General features: G+C 40.8%; 2 protein-coding genes across 10 annotated transcripts in view; both read left to right on the top strand.

Annotated features, from left to right (window-relative positions):
• KIF21A (kinesin family member 21A) overlaps nt 1-12,422 on the top strand; it is an 88,203-nt gene extending 75,781 nt beyond the window's left edge. For all 9 annotated transcript variants that reach the window (XM_019283581.2, XM_010395602.3, XM_019283584.2 and 6 more), the window contains 6 exons: nt 985-1,165; nt 1,504-1,668; nt 2,358-2,475; nt 5,326-5,496; nt 8,344-8,543; nt 11,170-12,422. In XM_019283581.2, the coding sequence (XP_019139126.1) occupies nt 985-1,165; nt 1,504-1,668; nt 2,358-2,475; nt 5,326-5,496; nt 8,344-8,543; nt 11,170-11,263 (929 nt within the window). In that variant the 3' untranslated portion in view covers nt 11,264-12,422. The remainder of the gene's footprint in view (nt 1-984; nt 1,166-1,503; nt 1,669-2,357; nt 2,476-5,325; nt 5,497-8,343; nt 8,544-11,169) is intronic.
• Nucleotides 12,423-12,518: 96 nt separating this feature from the next.
• The window catches only part of LOC104686914 (sucrase-isomaltase, intestinal-like), a 63,362-nt gene continuing 55,803 nt past the window's right edge, over nt 12,519-20,077 (top strand). Inside the window, exons 1-4 of the mRNA XM_010395701.3 lie at nt 12,519-14,032; nt 16,796-17,030; nt 17,486-17,588; nt 17,676-17,821. Of these exons, the coding sequence (XP_010394003.1) occupies nt 13,996-14,032; nt 16,796-17,030; nt 17,486-17,588; nt 17,676-17,821 (521 nt within the window). The 5' untranslated portion in view covers nt 12,519-13,995. The remainder of the gene's footprint in view (nt 14,033-16,795; nt 17,031-17,485; nt 17,589-17,675; nt 17,822-20,077) is intronic.

The raw sequence follows: 20,077 nt of genomic DNA on the forward strand, positions 1-20,077 counted from the left end.
AGTACAGTTCTATTCAAGAGAAGTTGTTTAATTAAATAAGGTTAAATCTTTTGGAAATGGTTGCTGAAGCAGAAAGTCTCAGCTCGCTGACATCAGATAATACTTGCAGCTAAATTCAAAAACGTCAATAAGTTCTCATGTTTATTGCAGATCTTTTACCTTGGAAGTTGGTGTTTTAAAGTGGCAGACAGGTCTTGGTATACTTACCTTTATGCTATCATAACTAGGGTCTATATGTGAAGCTTTCTCTTCATCCTTCCAGTACTTATTTCAGTATAAATGTATGTCTAAAGTATATGGAGTGATACAGACATGGTGCAGCAAGGAGAGTTTCCTGTTCTTGCCAATAGTGTTGCAGATTTCTTGAAAACTTCTATGCATTTGGGGTTTTAACACATAAAAGGTTGCAGTATTTAAATTCCTTTGCTACAGAATCAAAACAGTGACTAAAGCATGCTATGCTGGGGTTTTCAGAGGCCCCCAATACACTGAAGAGTTTGGATCACTTCTCACCTTTGTAGTTTTGTTGTGGTAGTCGGAACTTGGCCATACTAAGCCTCAAAACTCATTCTGAACTATGTTTTTGATAATGAAGTTTTGAACTAAAAATTGGATTCTTCTCATCATCTATCATCACCCACACTTTACAGCCTCTAAATTGTCTGTATTTTCACTTCCCTTGAGATTTTTATCCTTTTAAAATACTTTGGGAGCTAGTATGCAGATCTCGAATGCACATTTAATGATAACTCTTGCTTAGTTTTGATGATGATAGATGGATGCCTGTGTGTATTTTTTAAGACCTACTTAATTTAGCTGTTTTTCTGTGGTGTCTACAGAAATGGAGGAAAATGTATGAGTGCAATTGAATGCATGTACTTTTTTTTTTTAAATAACTGAGTTTAGGAAAAACGTGAGATTTTTCTGGGATTTTTTTTATTGTTATTGTTAATATTTTTCCCCTTTTTGTTTGTCTTTATTTAGATCGTACCTGTAAAGTCTGGAATCTGGTAACTGGACAAGAGATTATGTCTTTAGGGGGTCATCCAAATAATGTTGTTTCTATTAAATACTGCAACTACACTAGCCTGGTCTTCACAGTCTCAACATCCTATATCAAAGTGTGGGACATCAGAGATTCTGCAAAGTGCATTCGAACACTGACGTGAGTATGCTGAACCTCAGATGCCAAGAGTTCAAATGAGTCTTAGTTTCAGATATATTTTATTATAGTTAATTTAATACTGCAGTGTAACATAAGTACACTGTTGGGAATGGAAGCTTTCTTTGCATGTTCAGGCTAAGTCAGTATGGGGCACCAGTAATATATGGGAGCACAAAACAATTTGCATATAGAGTTTTATCAGATGTTCAGTATTTGTAATTGGCTTATAGCCTTTTTTGCTCAGTGAAATAGGTTTGTTTTTAGACAGTATACAAAGTATGGCAAACTGTAGAATTTGGATCTTTTCCTTTTTTTTCTTTCTTCTTCTCTGTACTCAGGTCTTCAGGCCAGGCTATGCCTGCTGATGCATGTTCAGGAAGTACTAACAGAACAGTTGCTATCCCAGCTGGAGAGAACCAGATCAATCAAATTGCACTAAATCCAACTGGCACATTCCTCTATGCAGCTGCTGGAAACTCAGTGAGGATGTGGGACCTGAAAAGGTACTGAACACCAGCAGAAGAGAATGTTCTTTAGGTGGTTACATGTGCATAGGCAGCAAAGTTGTGCATATGAAACAGTCAGTGAAGTGTTTCTTCTTTATGGTAGTGTCTATAACCTGGGCAAAATATCGTCAAGTTACGGATCAGCTAATCCATCTGTGGTGGTTACTGACATAATGATTTTCTCATGTGTTAAGGTTGTGGTGAATCATTTCAGTAAAAATGACTGGAAAAACACAAGGTTTTGTTTGACAGGCACTACAAAACACACTCTTGTAAGGTGAGTATGGGAATCCTGACTAGTAATTGTTGATGAGATGATGGAAGCCAATGGAAGTAATGTAATATAATATGGGATTATGATAGCTGCACTATAATTACACTTTTCCAAATAGAACCTGCTCCCAAAGAGTGCATTCAAAATACAGAAAATACTTATAAGGAGACTGATTCATCTTTACTTTTAAATGTTTTAATTCTTATTTTGCATAAATAGCAGGGTTTTGTTGTATTTAACATAGATTTAATATTTTTCCATGGATATGAACAATAGAGTATAGGTAAACCAGAGGATGAGTACTGAAGACATAGGGAAAATAAAAACATCCATTCTGTCAGAAACTGTGCTATGGACTGTACTGGATATATGAAAAATTAACAAATCCTCATTTCTTCTCATATCCTTGAAGATTTCAGTCTACAGGAAAGCTAACTGGTCACCAGGGTCCTGTTATGTGCCTTACTGTTGATCAAATTTCTAATGGACAAGATCTTATTGTCACTGGTTCAAAGGATCATTATATAAAGGTAAACCACTAGTATTTTCTTATTTTAACTTGGCACATCAGCATGGGATGCAGGCTTCAGCAGAAGTGACTTACATCTCCACGTGCAAAATGTGATAGCCAGGATGGAAATTATCTCACCAGTCATGGATCATGAACAGTGTTCAGTCATAATAAACACCACTTCAGTGCTTTTTTTGTTTCATGAAGGAAGATGGATGTATGGTTGTCTCTAGCTAAGCTTTTTCTTAATCCGCATTAAATTGGATGTCAGGTGTACGAAGTCTTGGAGAAATCTACTTTTAAGTAACATTTAGCTCCTTAAACTATCTTAAGCCAGGGCCTCTGTTTTGGAGTGCAGACCTAATTGTTTCAGCAGAGACACACTGTGTGGTCCTCACATAAGGGAGTCTAGGGTTTAGCCCAGGCTCTTCTTGAAGTGTTATCCAAGTTCTGAAGTGGGAAAGGGGAGAGCGAGGTCAGCACTTCTCAGCCAAGGTGGCTAGTACACTTTTCTGCTTCTTGGCAGTCAAGGATATGGAATCTGGTTTTTGGGAGGAGGGGGTTATTTGGTTTTCTCTTTTTCTTTTGTTTTGGCTCACCTCAGCCAGTGGCTGTTTGAACCCACAAGCTCCTGTTTCTCAGGGCTACACCCAAATCACCAGACTCTGGGAATTGTAGATCATCCATAAAGCTGGCCCTCACACTGCAAAGAATGTGTGATACATGAGGCCAAAGAGACAATGAGCAAGAAACCCCTTGTTATGAGGGGGTACCCTTTGTTCTGTTTTTATACTTCTCACACACTGGAAAAAGTGTATGAACACAGTTGGGAGTGGAGCAGGAGCCAGAACCTGTGTGAGCTTTTTCACTGAGCTGGGCTTTCTTTTTTTTCATATTATTCTGCAATTCTTGGATGCTTGGTTGTGCACTGTGCCAGATGCAAAAAACTGCCTGAGAGGTTGGTGCACAGTTTGACAGTTTGGGCTGTGGATTTGAATCCCATCACCAGTGTCCCCATGGTTAGAGGCCAGGGGATTCTTAGGCAATGGGGAGACAAAAGGAAGACACTTTGAGAATTACTTTTCTGCACAGTTCAGAATATTGGGTTAGTTGTGAGCTGCCATCCTGGCATGGTAATGAGTGAAGGACCTCAATGAGAACAACAGGATGTCATCATAATAATGCAAGTTTGTCATGTGACAAGCAAGGAGGTGGGAGGGCTTTTGGAAAACAAAGCTGTCAACAGTCATAGAAGTTTATCTGTCGTTCTTGTGTGTTCCTTTTCTGTGGCCAGGCTGCATAAATCCTCCTAAGTCTGCCCGCCTCTTGACTTACACCACTAGAATGTCCAGGGATATTTCAGCCATGTCTGTGTGCTGCAGAGTAGTGTGTGTTCTGCAAAGTGAATGCCTCCAGAATTGTCAAGCCACTTTGGACAGTATAAATGATCTGTATGTGCATAGTCAGCGCAGCTGTCTATGAATTCTTGATGCTTCTGTTCAGCCTGGAGAAGAGAAGGTTGTGTGGAGACCTCATAACCTTCCACTATCAGAATGGGGCTTACAGGGAAGGCGGAGAGGGACACGTTATCAGGAACTGTAGTGATAGAGCAAGGTGTAATGAGTACAGATTGAAAAAGGGGAAATTTAGGTTATATTAGGATGAAATTTTTCACTGTGAAGGTGATGAGACACTGAAACAGGTTGCCCAATGAGGTTGTGGATGCCCCAATGCTGGAAGTGTTCAAAGCCAGGCTGAATGAGGCCTTGAGCAGTCTGGTATAGTGGGAGGTGTCCCTACTACCAAAGAGGGGTTGGGACTAGATGATCTTTAAGGTCCATTTTAGCCCTTTAACAATCTCTGGTTCTCTGCATGGGTAGGTCTGCTGGACTACTAGGTCTGGTGACAGATACTGTCACAGGAAGCTATTGTCTTGTCTACTGAGTCAGTAATGTTAGGCATCTCTAGGTACCTGATTTTTCTGGTTTATCATTGAAATTCTTTTGGTTACAATTGGAACTGATACGTGTAATTGAATGCGGTAACTTTTAAAATACCTTTAGCTCACAAGGTATTATTTTACACTCTCAAGCTCTCCCTTTTCTACTGTCATTCTTACTCATTCTAAAAGGCCAATAAAGAGCAAATAATAGAGGATGAAGTTTGACATTTGCTTGTGACACAGAGCTGGTGGTTTAAAAAGTTACGGCTCATCTGTTCCTTTTCATCTCAGTCTCACTGGTTGAGTTCTGGCTCCCTACAATGTGAAATGAAACAGGATTGCTTACACTGCAGCTCTGGGAACAAAGACCTGATGGGATTGATTATGCCTTAAATTGTTAAAACAACCTCACTTAAAGAGTCTGTTTTAACACCCCATTCTTGGAGCACAGGCAAGGAGAGAGGTGTGTCTATGAAAAGCATCGGTGTGTAATAGTATGTAACCCTTACCAAAACAACTTGTTCAGAAAAATATATTAATGCCTCTTTCTGAAGCTACTTACCTGTGCAATTCTCCCATTGTGAGTTATGTTTCCCAAACTCACTCATGAGCTTCGTTTTTCTAGCCCACCACACAGGGTACATATGGGCCCTTCCTCTGAAGCTACTGTATATGATATTCAAGTAGTAGTAGTACTTCTTCCCAGAGCAGTCTTCTCCGAAGTCAGTGGAGTATTCGCATTTCAGGCAAGAGGTAGAAGACGAGAAAGGTGTGGTTCTGGTAGATAAATTCTGTCAGATATACATCATGATACAGTGGCCTGTAATAAGACTTCCCAAGTTGTTTCCCTAAGTTATTTGCTGCATGACTTTCAAGCAGGTTAGATGACAGAAAATTTCACATAACATATTTTATTATTTATTTTAGATGTTTGATGTGACTGAAGGGGCTCTTGGAAGTGTAAGTCCTACACACAATTTTGAACCTCCTCATTATGATGGCATTGAAGCACTTGCTATTATGGGCGATAACCTTTTTAGTGGATCCAGAGATAATGGAATTAAGAAATGGGATTTGTCTCAAAAAGACCTTCTTCAGGTAATGAAAAAAATCATGCAGCTGCTGTGACAGGCATGCTGTAGAACTGTTTTCAGGCTGTGTAAATGCTCAGGCTCATACAGTGACTATTCACATAGACACTGGTGCTTTTAATAGGGAAGGCATAGAGCACTGACTAAGAAAGAAATCAATAATGCGCTTGATCTTTACATGCAGTTGCTTTTCTCTTCTGTGTGTGTAGCATCAGGAAATTCTGATGAAGTAGTTATCCTATTTTAGCTCTGAGTACGTGGGGTTTGTTTTTCTGCTTCAGAACAAAAGCAGCACTTGCCTCATCTGTGACTGGAGTCATTGGATACCTGTCTTTGACAAGTTAGTAAATTTTGGATTGGGAACTCATTAGTGAGAAACAATACTTTAGATCGGGCTACAGAATATTTTCTTGTGAAGAGCTTTTACAGCCTGTGGCACCCCACCCAGTCTTAGTCCTTAGATTCATCTCCTTATACAATGCATGTGTTACATAATGCATACAACACACTCATAATAATGCTTGCTGTCAGAACACATTTGCTGTATGTTTTTCTTATGTAAAAAGGAAAAAAAGGGAGCAGGTATAAAAGGGCTTAGAATCCAGGGAATTTGCAATTTGTTTGGCATGAAGAACTTTGATTTTTGTCTACCTGCAATAAGGTGATCTGTTCTTTTAAGTCTTATGAGAGGTTCTTGAGGTATAGGTGTGATTAATTAACTTGAGACTGAGCGAGAACTGGAAAGCAGAAAAACAAATACTAGAAGAGAGTGCTGTTTTTGCAATAATTTTGGGGGAAAGGAGGACCATGCATTTAATATGCAGACTGATAGCAAGGAAACAAACAGAATTTAAAAGTATTGGAACATGAGAAAATAATGGACTGGCTACTTTAAAAAGAAAATTTCTATATGGGCATACTTAGTATTCCATAAATATATAAACTTGCTTGACCTTCATTCAAAATCAATCATTCAGGGTGCCAGTTCCTTTTCAGAATACTAGGAAGACTTCACAGTTAAAATAAGGATTCATGAATTTAGCTTCTTACAGAAAATCTTCACTTGGCCATATTGGGACATCTGCCCTCACATCTGTCTGCTCAGAAAAATGTACTAAGCAGCTTGTACCGAAACCACAGGAACTGGAAAGATTTTGTATTCTCAGAATGACTTCATGAAAGTTGCAAGAAGTGTCTCCACTCTTATATTTTAGGCTCATTAAAATATTATGCAATATGCATTTTTGCTATTGCAATTAATTTAACATCAGAAAGAATACAGGACCAGGGTGAAGAAGTATGTAAATTGGACTAGTTATATCACTTTTCTTGTTTTCCTTTTGGTATATGTGCATTTCATAATTTCTCTAGTTTGCATTCCCCTGTTTGTTTCTTGGTTTTAAAAGTAGAAATTGATAAAAATAATCTCACACTTTCTTCTTTGTTTTTATTTCTATTTCTATAAAATGCTGTATGTTTTTCAAGGAGGTGAGACTGAAGCGTTTGACAGAATATAAATTATTTTTTATTCATTGTCTTTTTTAGGGAATGAGAAGTGCTGTTACTTTGCTAATCATGTGATAATCATGTGTGGAGGGGCCCACTGGAGGTCACACCATGTGAAGTTGACCTGCTGGTCCAAGCAAGGCCAGATTTGTAGTTAGGTCTGTTTTCTCAAGGCCTTGCCGAGCTGAGTTTTCAAAATCTCCAAGGTCGCAGATTGAATAGCTGCTCTTCTTAGTCTACCCAGCAGCCAAAACCTGAAACACAGCTGAGTTGCTTTACAGTATAAATGCTAATGTTGCATCAGTGGTCCTGGTTTGGCATACTCATATTGAACAGGTCTGATCCTCTATAATTAATGAAAATCACTTAACAAGCATGGTATTCAGAGGATTTGGAGATCATTTGCTTTACTTGGTGTTATACATCACAAGTCACAAAACCCTGCTGTGACAAAATTGGGATTTATAAGAACCACAACCACCCCCGCCCCAGTTTCATGAAGTGTGGCAAAACCAGACTGCCAGTGCTGTGGTAGCTGTGTATACTATAGATGAAACACCAGGATGATCCTAGAAAGCTGAATATGCTCCATTATGAGCAATGCAGCAAAGCAAAGCAGTTCCTACCAAACCAAACTGGAGAAAAGCCACTTTGGTCCCCCCCAAAAGACAGCAAACTTGGGCTATTATTTCCCCATATTTTTATTTTCCCCATATATTTATTTGTTGCTACCAAAAGGATGTTGTTCGCAGCTGGTCTGTGCAGCATTTTGCTTTCTGAATTAGAAGTAAAATGCTATTGCCTTTCCTCAATAAAGAATTAATGTATTTTTGTGAAGTGCCAAATCACAAAATCAATTTATAATGTGTAGTGGGAAAAGAAGAAAGAAAGAAGGCAAATATAGAAACAGTTTCTGTCTTCCTGGTGTATTTTTGAACAGTATTTTGGGTTTTCTTTTTATGTGTTTTATAGCAATTTTAAAGACAGACTTGAAACATATACAGAGACCATATGTTCAAAAATGCATTTAAATATGCATTTGAAAACATGCAGACTTAGCATTATCCTGAACTGATTTCTGTTCCACATTAGGTCAGTTGTGCATATTAGATTTCCTTCTTGTTTTGCAGTACTATTTCACAAAAAGAAACAACCTCATGGTATAGAAAAAGCCTCTTGGAAGTTAGCACTCTCCTTGCTCTAAAGGTGGAGAAGCCACCCGGAGCCATGTAGCAAAACTGGGGCAGGACAGGAACCAGGCTTACAACTTGGGATTTTTCCCCTTTTGTGCTTGTTCTTCTGGAATTTTTTGCAGCCCTGTGAGACTTGCCTGCCTTCTCTCTTTCAGCAAGTTCCTAATGCTCATAAGGACTGGGTTTGTGCTCTTGGCCTAGTGCCCAGTGCGCCGGTTCTGCTCAGCGGCTGCAGGGGAGGCACCCTCAAGCTCTGGAATGTGGATACCTTCGCACCCATTGGGGAGATGAAGGGACATGACAGCCCTATAAATGCCATCTGCACCAACTCCAGCCAGATTTTCACAGCAGCAGAGTGAGTTCTTCTCTATGAATCTTTCTTTTTTGTGTCCTCTGCTAGAATTCTGTCCATGCACATGCATTTAGGACATGTGTAAGTCACTTCATAGAAAGGATCCAGAGACTTGGTCCAATCCGTACTCCTCAGTGCTAATGACCTATCACAGCTATGTCCAAAGTGGGCTGCTTGCACCCCAGGGGATGCACAACATTACCCAGTGGTGTGCTGGAATAAATTATTAGAATTCAGTGCTATGTGTATATAATTAATAAATGTACGTAGCAGTGTGGGCTTAAAAAAATTTTATTAGTAGGGGTGCACGATTAAAAAAAAAGTTTGGAGACCACTGATCTACAGGATGGCAGGGAGATTTTGGCAATACTTGAGAACTTTATAAGGTTGTCTCTACAGTTGGACTATTTCCTGGTAGGACTCATTCCTGACCTGTGGAAATTCTCCTAAAAGCCATGGCATGTGGCTGTTGGTCGGTTTGTTTTTAAGTGCTGGCATACAGTAGAAGCTTTGCAAGCTATCCTACTGTCCTGTAAACACCTTGATTTGAATATTTGTTTCCTCAGTAAAAGTGAGCAAATTGAGGACCTGAAACCTCAGGGGAATTGACCAGGAAAAATACCTTGTTACAGAGAACATGCAGGAGATGGCAACAGAGCCTCTTTGTGGTGTAGTCTGAGCACAGAAGCTGTGAAAGCTGATGTGTTGCATTCCAGTGCCAATTGTGGAAGCTTCTGGCCTTCTGAATTAAAAGCAGGTCTTTCTGAATCATAGCAGGATTTCAAAGTTGCCAAGTTTTCATATTTGGTGGTCAGGTTTTATGTTTAAGCAGAAATAGATAGGGGTAGACATGTCAAAGCTTATGTCTCTGTTTGCCTAAAGATTATTAATCCATTTAGAACATACATGTGTCTGAAATTCATTCTTTTCTTTGTCATTAAAAAAAAATTACAGCCTTTTGGCATTTCTAGCAGTGGGGTTAAGATCTAAAAAATTTAGAGTGTTCCTAACAATTTACAGTGAAATGAAGGCACAAGTCACAAAACACTTTTAACTGTCACAAAGTCTGCTCTGCCTGCTGGTTTCTTTTCAGCGGGTTGTGAGAAATATATGAATCAATGTAGCTTATCACTCAAGTTAATGTTTATGAGAAATTCATAACTTCCCTTCCATGGGATAAATTACTATTTAACAAGACTAACTCTTTATTTTACTTCTAAATTATAATAGAGTTTTGTAACACATTCTATGTGATATTTTATTTACACATACTTTAAAATAGTGTAAACAGTGATTTTTTTTCTGAAAGTACAGAATTACAGTCTGGGCTTCTAAGCACCAGCACACTGGTATATGCTGTCTAGCACCTTGCGAAGGGGTTTGGGTTTGTTGGGTATTTTTTTTGGAGAGTTAGGTCTTCATATTGTCCTGTGGTTCTGTGCTTTTTTTACTTATAATAGACTGACACCTCTTGTGCAAACTGACCGTGTTTGGGGTTTGATTTAAGCTGTTATAATATTTCACACTTTTCAAATGACAGGAAGTAGTCCTGTCCTATTGAGTCTGTCCCTAATTCTGCCCATGGTCTGCTCGGTTGCAAATAGTTACATGGTGGAAGCTCTCCTCTGATGTCAATCTACTTAAACCTATTACCATTTTAGAAAATTAGGTAATAGGGGAGTAGGATGACACTGAACTGTGCTGTAAATCAAATCTCTCCTGATGGGAGAGGGAGTTTTAAAAGTCCTTGCAAGGAGTTCGAGAAAACAGAGACTTTCCTGGAGTTTCACTGCTGCTAGATAGTTGTTTATTAAGTCTTAGCAGAGAAACAGAGTCACTAGCATGACCCAGACATAACACAGAGCAGAGAATGAAGGAGAAAAGTGTCCAATTATCAAGATTTACACGGCCTTTTAAAGATAATTTAACCAATGGTTACTAAAAATGTATATTATTTTCACTTTCCTACCAATTATTCAGTAACACGGCCAGGAACTGCGGAACTTTTTGTCCAATCATCCCAAATTACTTTTACTGCAGAATATGGAGTAGAAGAAGAAGAAGAAGGTTTGGAGAACAACAACAATCCTCCATTTTGATGTTTTTTGCTCTTACCTATTTACTACAAAGAGAAGCCTAAAACCTCTAAATTTTTCACCCTGTGACAATCTTACATAGTAGTCTATCACCTAATTCACACCCCACTGTATTTTCTAGTTCTTGTCTGATCATAGGCAGTTTTTTCCAAGGTTGGAGGTTAAAACAGTGTTGTTCAGGGGGGTAAAAGCCCTTCAAAACAGGCAGAGAAATATTCTCGGCACTCTGGGTTCCTACAGTAGGATTTTACTTTCCTTAGGCATAAAGTCTTTATACATTCTTAGATGGTTAAAGGCTATAGCCAGTGCTGTGGTAAGGCTAGGGATCTTCAATGTTGTACACGTTAGATTGCAAAATCTCCTGGAGGTGGAATAACCCTTGTATGTCCATTAAAGAATTGTTATTTTGCCAACAATACCTTTCTGAATAAGACACTCAAGCTTTTAAGGAAGCTTCCGCTGCCCCCCCTTTGCCCTCTCTCCTTCCCCAGTGTAATTACAGCGCTCTAATACTGCTTTGTTTTGGTTTTCAGTGATCGCACTGTGAGGATCTGGAAAGCTCGAAATATAATAGATGGACAGATCTCAGATCCAGGAGATGCAAGTGAAGATCTTGCCAGTAACTGAAATTACGGGGGATAAAGGAATATATTGATCAATTTGAGGTGCACTCTAGGCAGTTTGCTGCATGTTTATTAGGTAAACACTGATGACTGGAATGGGCTGACAATGTGTGAACTCTTCCACTAGACCTGCTGTCCTTAAAATATGTACTGTATTTAATGACCTCTTGGTAACATGCTTATGTCTCAACAGTCACATGTGTATCTATATATTATGGCTGAATTTGTGTGCATATGTAATACTTGCAGTTTAAATTAACTGGAATTCAGTCTTCTCTAATATCCATCTCAAAATTATAACCTGAAATATATAACAAAATTGCTCTGCTGTATTTCACTCACAAGTATGATCAGCTGTTTTGCATTTTAGGGTAGCAGGGAAGGAATGTGTCCCAAGAATAAACCTTTGATTATGAGAGGCATTTTGAAGATTTTAAAGGTCAGTTACACTGTTATTGGGAAAGTGGAGTGAATAATAGGTGGGAAGAAGCTGTTAACGATACATCTACCTGACGTGGCTGTATCCTGATAACAGCAAATGCCATATGATTTGTGTGGTGATAGCATATAATCTGTGTTGACCAAAGTTGTGCAGCTGTGTATACTCTGTGCTCAGGACTGGAACTCAAATGCCCACAAATGGCTATGTTTTATTTGTGTTTTGCCTATGTTCTGCAATGACTAGGTGTTCTTAATGTCATGATAAATATATCTTAATCTATTTTTCTTATGGATTTGTTTCTATCATCTCACATTTTCTTTTTTTAAAGCAAATTGTCTTTCCTTCTTATCTAATTTTATATGCTGCTAAATGTATTTTAAATACACTGTTTTGAAAACCTTGGCAGTTACTTTGAGAACTGAACCACATACATTGGGAAAAGCTGTGTAAATAGATGGTTGTACAAAGGAAATATCTTATCTTGTGCCTGTATGACTTTTAAAGCTCTTGGAACCTGGATATGGAGGGAAGATGTATAATTTACCCAGCTGCTCTGAATATTAATTTGTAAATTCTGCAAATTTTAAAGTTTTATGTAGATTCAGATACAGTGTTTGGATATTGAGGTTTTTTTGGTTGTTTTGTTTTTATTTTTCAGAAAATATCAGTCTGTAAATTATAGCTCGTGTAGGTAACAAATAAAGATGTGAATGTGAACTGCTTTTTTGCCTTGTTCATCATACTTCCTAATAAAAAAATTCACTTCCCTTACAAATGTCTTGAATATAAACCCCACCTACACAGTGCAATAGAGTAGCTTGCTGAGTACTGTAGCCCGTATGTTGTTCTGGTATCCCATGTCTGTGTTCTCCTTGGCCATTATTTGTGTTTTTGTAGTACTTAAGAACCCTAGGGAGATTCCTTCGCACTAAGTACAGTAGAGACATAAAATGAAGCAGGTGGCTCCTGTTCCTATGAGATGACACTTCTTACCTTATTACAAGTGGGCTGTCAAAGAAAAGTTCTGATGCCTCTTACTGATCTTGGAGGAAATACTTCCTTCTCTGCTCAGCTTGAAAGGAGATGAAAATACTGCTTGCAATTTGAGGCTACCCCTGTATTCCGAGTTTTTTTAGAAATGGGTGATGAATGATACATATTGTTAAGAAACAATGTATAAATTAGTTAAAATAAGCAGCAGCACTACCACTTGGTGTTTGTCTGTCATACTTTTTGGCTACTCAAAGGCTGTACACACAAAGTAATTTGGGTCTATATCAACTTTGAGCAAATTCCCAGCGGAGAGTGGATTTACATGCAAGACTCATGAGAGGCTTTTTGTGCCTGGTGGAGGGTCCCTGTTCCCTTGGCCCAGTAGGCACCCATTGTGCCAAGCTACACAAATGATGCCAAGAGCTTGGTGACCCCTGGTTTTGGGGCTGAACACTCATGGCTGTGTGTGTAAGATTCATATGAACATTAATTGTTCTGCAACTGCAGGACAAAAGTCCTTGCAGAGCTGGGAAAAGCCTCCCTCTGGTCCAGCTGCTCGGCTCTGACAGACCCCATGGTAGGGGCTGTGTGGCCATGGTCTGAGCCGCAGATATTCCTCTCCAGTGATGCTTGGCAGTGCAGATATTTTGTTGGCATAACTATCTCCTGATAGGCACCAGTATAACTTCATATATTCATTAAAATATGTATTTTTAAATTTTATTTTCTTCCAGAAAGATATTCCACCTAAACCAGGCCTTACCACAGAACAGAGCTTTCACAGCTTTGCTCTGAAAGTTCTTGCCATCAAGTAATTGGAAGAAAAATGTCATTTTGTAAAGGTCATGGTATTAGCATCTTGTTTTAATGGAGAATTCTTTGACTGTTTGATTTTCTCCAAACTTCGTCTGTGCTGTAAACTCACATGTGTGACAAAAGATAACATGAAATCAGAAAAAGGGTAAGCAGTGAAATCCCATTGTCTGAACGTGTTTGTGTCAAAAAAGAAAAGGTGGTCTCTGAAAAATTAATTTTCTAAGAAGTCATGGGAAGATCATGTTTTCTTCTCACAGTTGAAATTCAGAAGTTGAACCCAGTGTGTGGAAAAATAAATAACTGTATCTCATCTGCTTAGACACAGGCAAGGTCATGTGTTACAATTAATCTCATCAAAGATATGAATGCTGAGAAAATATTTGCAATGCTTCTGATTGTGTATCAGAACAAGTGCTTATTGTGCCCCTGCCTTGTATAAAAGGCTTCAGGGTGACTGTAGAAGTCCTCCTTCAACCGTGGCAAAGATGAGGAGCCTGTGGTTCTTGGCTGTTGTGCTTGCAGGTAAATGCGCCACATTCATATTTTGTCTTAGGCTTCAAAAGCAAAATATAAATGTGATACCGATAGGAGAGCTGTTAGAAGAGGTGATAGATGGTTTTCCATGAAAAAGGAGAGAGCAGGCATGGTACTGACTCCACCCTGAGGTGACTGTGGGAGGACAGCTGACCTGGCTTGTTTAGAAATATGCCCCAGTTCTACAATGTATTCAGCACTTGGGCATCAGCACGGGCAAAAGGGAATCAGTGGGATCATTCAGCTCCTGAGAGTTACCTATTGCTTTGTTAGTTTCTTTTTCTGTGATTTTTACCCCAGCATACCAGAGGTTAATTTGGTCTAGAGCATAATAAAGGGAGAATACATATTATTGTGTTGCTGGAGGAGGGAACCTCTGCAGCAAATGCTTTTGAAATGTATGGATGAACCCAAAATGTAAAGACTAATACTATTAAATTAAAAACTGTGTGGTATTACTTTAATTCCTTCCTTATGCCTTAATTTTAATCTAATTTTTCAAAATTAAAGTCAAGGTTTTTAAAAATCAATGAGGATTATTTTTCACGTATATTTTCCCAACCACCTTGCTTTAGCTTCTGTTCCCATGGAAATTATCGTGGAAAAGCAGCAAGTAGCCATAGATGTTGCTATATATTCAACTGCTTGTTTGGATTTCATCTTCTTTGTATGTTTACAGACATGGGCCATAAATACAGTGGAAATGATGATTTTAAAATTATTTTTTAAAGTAGGGAAGGAAAATTATATCTTCCCGCTTGCTGCTATCATGTTTGTACTACAATAGAAGTAAATCCAGGAAGAAGGGATGAGGAAGGTTCCAGCCTTATTCAGCTGCTCACACTTGCAAGTCTTTGTTTTTAAAATTTTCTGGGAAATGTAAGCTTTGCATTAATGAGAGAAAGTTTTAAAGAAATTTCTTGGCTCCTGCTGGGGCAATGTTTTTTCCTTTGAACTAGCTTTTTCATTCACAATATCATTCATAAGAAGTATTTTGAAAGTATTTTACAATGCCAATTAGTTCATAAAAGTCTCCCACAAACCTATACTGTGTAAAATGACACCACATTAATAATCTGCTGTAGTATGTTCAGTCATACTCTGATTTCAGCAATGAAAAAGCTTATGCTGCATTTGACTTCCATTAGAAAACACACCCTAAACCAAAATGAAATGTGATGGATTTAGTTTATTTTGTCCTCCAAGAAGAAATAATTGAGGGCTTGCAGAAGGATGCTCATATTCTTATTATGCTTTAGATGAAAAAGAGGATAAGAATTTAGAGCTTTTCTATGTGGCATCATGAGGAGTGAATGCTGGACAGAGAGCATGAAGCCTGTGGGACATGACTCTGCCCCAGAAAAGAGGTGAAAGCAAATCCTGCCTGCCCAGCACCTGGCAAAGGTTTAACAGCCAGATAATTCCTGTTAATTCCAGCCTCTAGAAGATGATAATGAGGCACTGTGGCAGCGAGCAGTGAGCTCTGCTGAGCAGCCTGGGAGCATCAGACCTGAGTGTCAGATGGTCCTGTATAAAAGGGGGATGAGAGTTTTCTCAAAAAAGATGTAGATGGCACTCCTGCTTTTCTGTGTTCCTATCCGCTACTTGGAAATCAGCTCTGGCATTGCAGCATGATGGCATTCTCTAGTGAATCTACTGTTTTGTTCTGTACATTTCTCCAGTATACATAATTACTGCTTGTGCACATCTGCTTGTAAAATTCTTTCTGTGAAGAAGCCCAGACTGCATTAACACTCATGTTTTAGGCTTTCAAGCACACAACAGTCCACCTGAAAAAAAAAAATAAACCAGAGGTATTAGTCATTTTATAGAAAAGGGCAATTACTGTTCAAGTAGATTTAATCTTTGAATATTGCTGAAATGACTAAAATGACATAAATTAACTTCAAAATAAGTATGCTGCCTTTGATATGTCTGCTCTCTCTGAGAATATTTGCTAACAGCAGTTTGTCAGCACAGTAGGGAGCAGGTCTTGTGGTCTTCCTGCTCTTGGGAGGTTCTCAACACGGAGGGGAACCACAGGGCTTGATCTGCAGCTGGAAAAGGGGATAATTTAGCACCTTACTAACAGGTTTTTTCATGATGATTCTGTGAGTGACTAATATATGCTTTTTCTTTTACCTCTGGCATCTTCCCTTTGCTCATAACCGTATCTGTATTAACACAAACTACGTAGATACAGTAGTCATACAATACAGAAAAGAAACCCAATATGAACATATACATATAATCAGTATTTTTCTATTTATATCATACAAGTGCAAGCTGCTTATCACATATTTGTATCTCTATAGATAGAAAACATCTGTGTATAATGTAAGTATACAGAAAATGTAACATTTTAATATCTATAGCAGTCCTTGTTGAAGCATCCCTCCTGTTCGCCAGCCTGCAGTGTTGCTCTCACTCCTCACCAACAGCTTCATTACCCAGCTATTTAACTTTCTATGAGTATTTCAAGCAAGTCATGCTTCAGCTGAGCACAAGCAACTCTGAGTGCTGAATAATACAGACCCACTGCCTCGGCTTGTAAAAGAAAGCGGTTGCTGCTCTTGCTCGGTTACGAGCAAACAGCTGCTCTGCCGTCATCTTAGTCCAAGGGATCATAGGTACTAGCCCTAAGATGGGGAAAAAGCACATCCCAAAACAAAGGAATGACTAAAGTTTGCAGTGCTGTGGGGTGTTTTTAACGCGGTTCTCGGCTGCTCTGACCGCTTTTCCCGTGCGCAGCCCTAGGCGGGTGCCTCGGCTCGGAGCAGGATGAGCAGTGTCCCGGAGCCGTGGCGGTGCAGAAGCGCATTGACTGCCACCCGCAGCCGGGGGCTTCCCAGGAGGCCTGCGAGGCGCGGGGCTGCACCTGGTGCTCCACCGATGTGCCCAACGCTCCCTGGTGCTTCTTCCCTGAGGACAGCCCCTACGGCTACGCCCGGAGCGGGAGCATCGAGCAGACGGACAAAGGCTGGAGGTGAGTGCGGGTGGCTCCCCTTGGGTGCTGCAGGCTGGCGCTGCCCCACGACCCCCGCCGGGCGCTCTCGCCGAAGACTCTCCCCAGGCTGCTCCGATGCACATGCGACAAGGAGGGTAATGGACACCTTTCCCTGTGCATATGCCGCAGAATTGGGGCTTGTGCTCTCACCACACCGCTGGTGAGGAAACCACGTGCAGGCACAGAGTGGTACCTCGCACCCTGGGAGCTGTGTCCCAGGAGACTGTGAGGCCTCCTCTCTTTGGTGGCCCCTGTTTCATCCATTAACAGCAAGGAGGGCCTAAACTGACCTCGGGGATTATTTCTCTCAGTAAGTCAATGACTTATTTTTAAAGAGCTGACACAGAGTAGCTGGGTGGTTCCCCCGGCCTGCCCCAGGGTGGTCTCAGCCCGTGATGGGTTGTGGTGGGCACCAGCACCTGTCTCCACTGCAGGGTCACACTGAACAAGCGCCAGTCCTTGACCCTCTTCGGAAATGACATTTCCCCCATTGTATTGGAAGTGGAGTTCCAGACAAAGGACAGACTCCGGTTCAGGGTGAGTACTTGGGGGGTTGGAATGATTTAATCAAAGCAGCACATGCTAAGGAGTGAGCTAACCTGCCCCCTGCTCGCCTTGCTTTAGCTCTATGACCCCAACAAGCAGCGGTTTGAAGTCCCACTCAAGATCAATGGCCCTGGGGTTACCGCTGAAGAAGCCAACTATGAGGTGGAGTTCTCAGAGGATTCCACACACTTCACAATCAAGAGGAAGAGCACTGGCACCGTGCTGTGAGTACTACATGTGATTCATGTTGCTTTTTGTAGAAATTAGGTGTGATAGGTGTGTGTTTCCTCACACCCTGTTGCTTGGGTCTGTGTGACAAGGGGTCAAAAGCAAACTGGATGTGGTGTAAATGCAGATTTATGCCTTGTCCCTGAAGGCCATTCATTATTAATAGGAGTATGTGCCTATATAACAGACAATTATCTATGTGCATGTATAAAGATTTATTCAGTAAGTCAAATAACTTTTGAGGCTACAACTTCATGGCTTGGGACACTGGTGAACTCAACTCATCAAAGCACTGAGCTAAGATTTCTGAAATTTGAGGTGTCAGGAATTGAGCACCAAATCTCCCAATACTCTCCAGCAGGCAGGTCTAGGAAGCTCAAAGCCATGGAGGCCATAAGCCTCTAACTTCCACTGATGTCAGTGAGTGGCATTGGCTCTAGTTTGTCCCTCTGCAAAAATACCATTTGTTTTCTCGAGCTAGTACTGTAAGTTTAACTTCAGCAAAAGCTCCCCTCACTAACAAAAGTCACCAGGTGTCATAGTTTCCCCTTTCCTTGGCTTCCATCTACACATCTCTAGTGCATAATGCTACTTAGAAAGAGAGTCCCAATCAAGGTGCATTCCTGCTAGCTGCTTTTGGGAATGCAGCAGTGAGCAATGGAAGGATTCCTTAACATGAGTGGTGCAAATAAGACAATACAGCCTCTAGAATTGTCTGCAGATGGAACCATCATGCTGGGTTTTTAATGAGCTGACCATCCTTTTGAATTACAGTCTCATGGCATCTCTTTATATGTGTCACAGTCAATTCTGTAAAGTTTTATTTATGCAGGCTATTTTAAATTAATGTATTATGCATTACTCTGATAACAAAAATAATTTAATTTCTCATTAGACTTAACAGCTCCATGTAAACATCTGGCTTTTGTTAAAGGCCCAGTTTTCTTCTCCTTCTTTCTGTAAAGGCTTATTAATTGGAATGCTGATGTAAGGGGTGAATGCATAACAAGTGTCTAGCTCATGACCCATTCCCATTCAGCCCTCCTCACCTTCACCCAGACCCCAAGGGTTAGCCCAGGTTGATCAAACTTGAGATGTCCCAGCTAAGGGAAGGGGCCTGCCGTGGAGCAGATGGCAGGGCCTGCCAAAGGTGCAAGTCCAGTGACAGGCAGAGGAGCACAAGTTGGTCCCCACTGAGCAGGTTTCCAGGAGGGCACATTCACTGCCCTGCCATGGCCTGGGAAAGTCTCCTCCATTCCCCTCCATCTCCTTGTCCCCCAAGGCCCGTGCCCAGCAGAGGTGTGGGGTGCAGCAGAGCTGTGCTGCAGAGCCCAGGGAGGCAGAGGGCAGCCTTGGTTTGCAGCACCAGCACAGCATCAGCAGTGATGCTCTGCTCTCCAGCATCCCCATGGGAAATCGTACACTTGCCTCCAGGCAGGTAAAGGAGTGCTCCTGAAACCCAGCCAACCCCAAAAAGAGGAAATTGTGGGTGAATATAATGCACAGATAATGGACTTTTATCCTGCAAGCAATGGCAAGGCTGCTTCCAAAATACTCTCACCAGCAGGGACAGAGGATTTTGTGTATAGAAAGGGAAATTGTTCCTGGGAATTCTGGTTTCATGTGAAATGGCACAGCCAGTACTACAGTCTGAAGGATCCTGTCAGGGAGCCAGTCCTCTCACAGCTGAGTCATATTTAGTTTAGTTATATTCCCTGTGTGAGGAGCAAAAATGCTTCCCCTTCGTTTGTTTGCCTGTCCATCCTGTCAGAGTGAGGAAATGCAGGTGCTCAGAGATAGCTCCACAGCCATAGAGGGATTTGCAATCTCCTGAGCCACCAAAAGAGCTGTGCAGATGGAATCTTTCAAAATAGGAAAGCAGGTTATCTATCCTGGCCTAAAAGCTATGGGTGGCTGCATTTACTTTACTGGGGAGGATGAGCCCTCAGCAATCAGCATTATAGGAGCACTCTCATCAGTGGCTGCACTTGACTGGCTGGGTCCAGGGGTGCATTGGTGGCATCTGGCATGTTAAAGTAGATTTTCATGTTAGTTCAACCTGCCCAAAGGCAGATTTGAATGCTAAAACCTGAATCTTTTCCTTTGGGCTCCCTCCAGAAGTGGGAGCAGCTGCTCCAGGGCATCCAGGCCCCAAGCTGCACAGTTGGTGGCCTCTGTGCTCCAGACAGGTTAGGGCAGGCTGTGTGGGAGAGTGTCCCTGAGAAACAGGCAAGTGTCTGACACCTGAAGGG

The sequence above is a fragment of the Corvus cornix genome, chromosome 1A (assembly GCF_000738735.6).
Source record: "Corvus cornix cornix isolate S_Up_H32 chromosome 1A, ASM73873v5, whole genome shotgun sequence".
Lineage (NCBI taxonomy): Eukaryota > Metazoa > Chordata > Aves > Passeriformes > Corvidae > Corvus > Corvus cornix.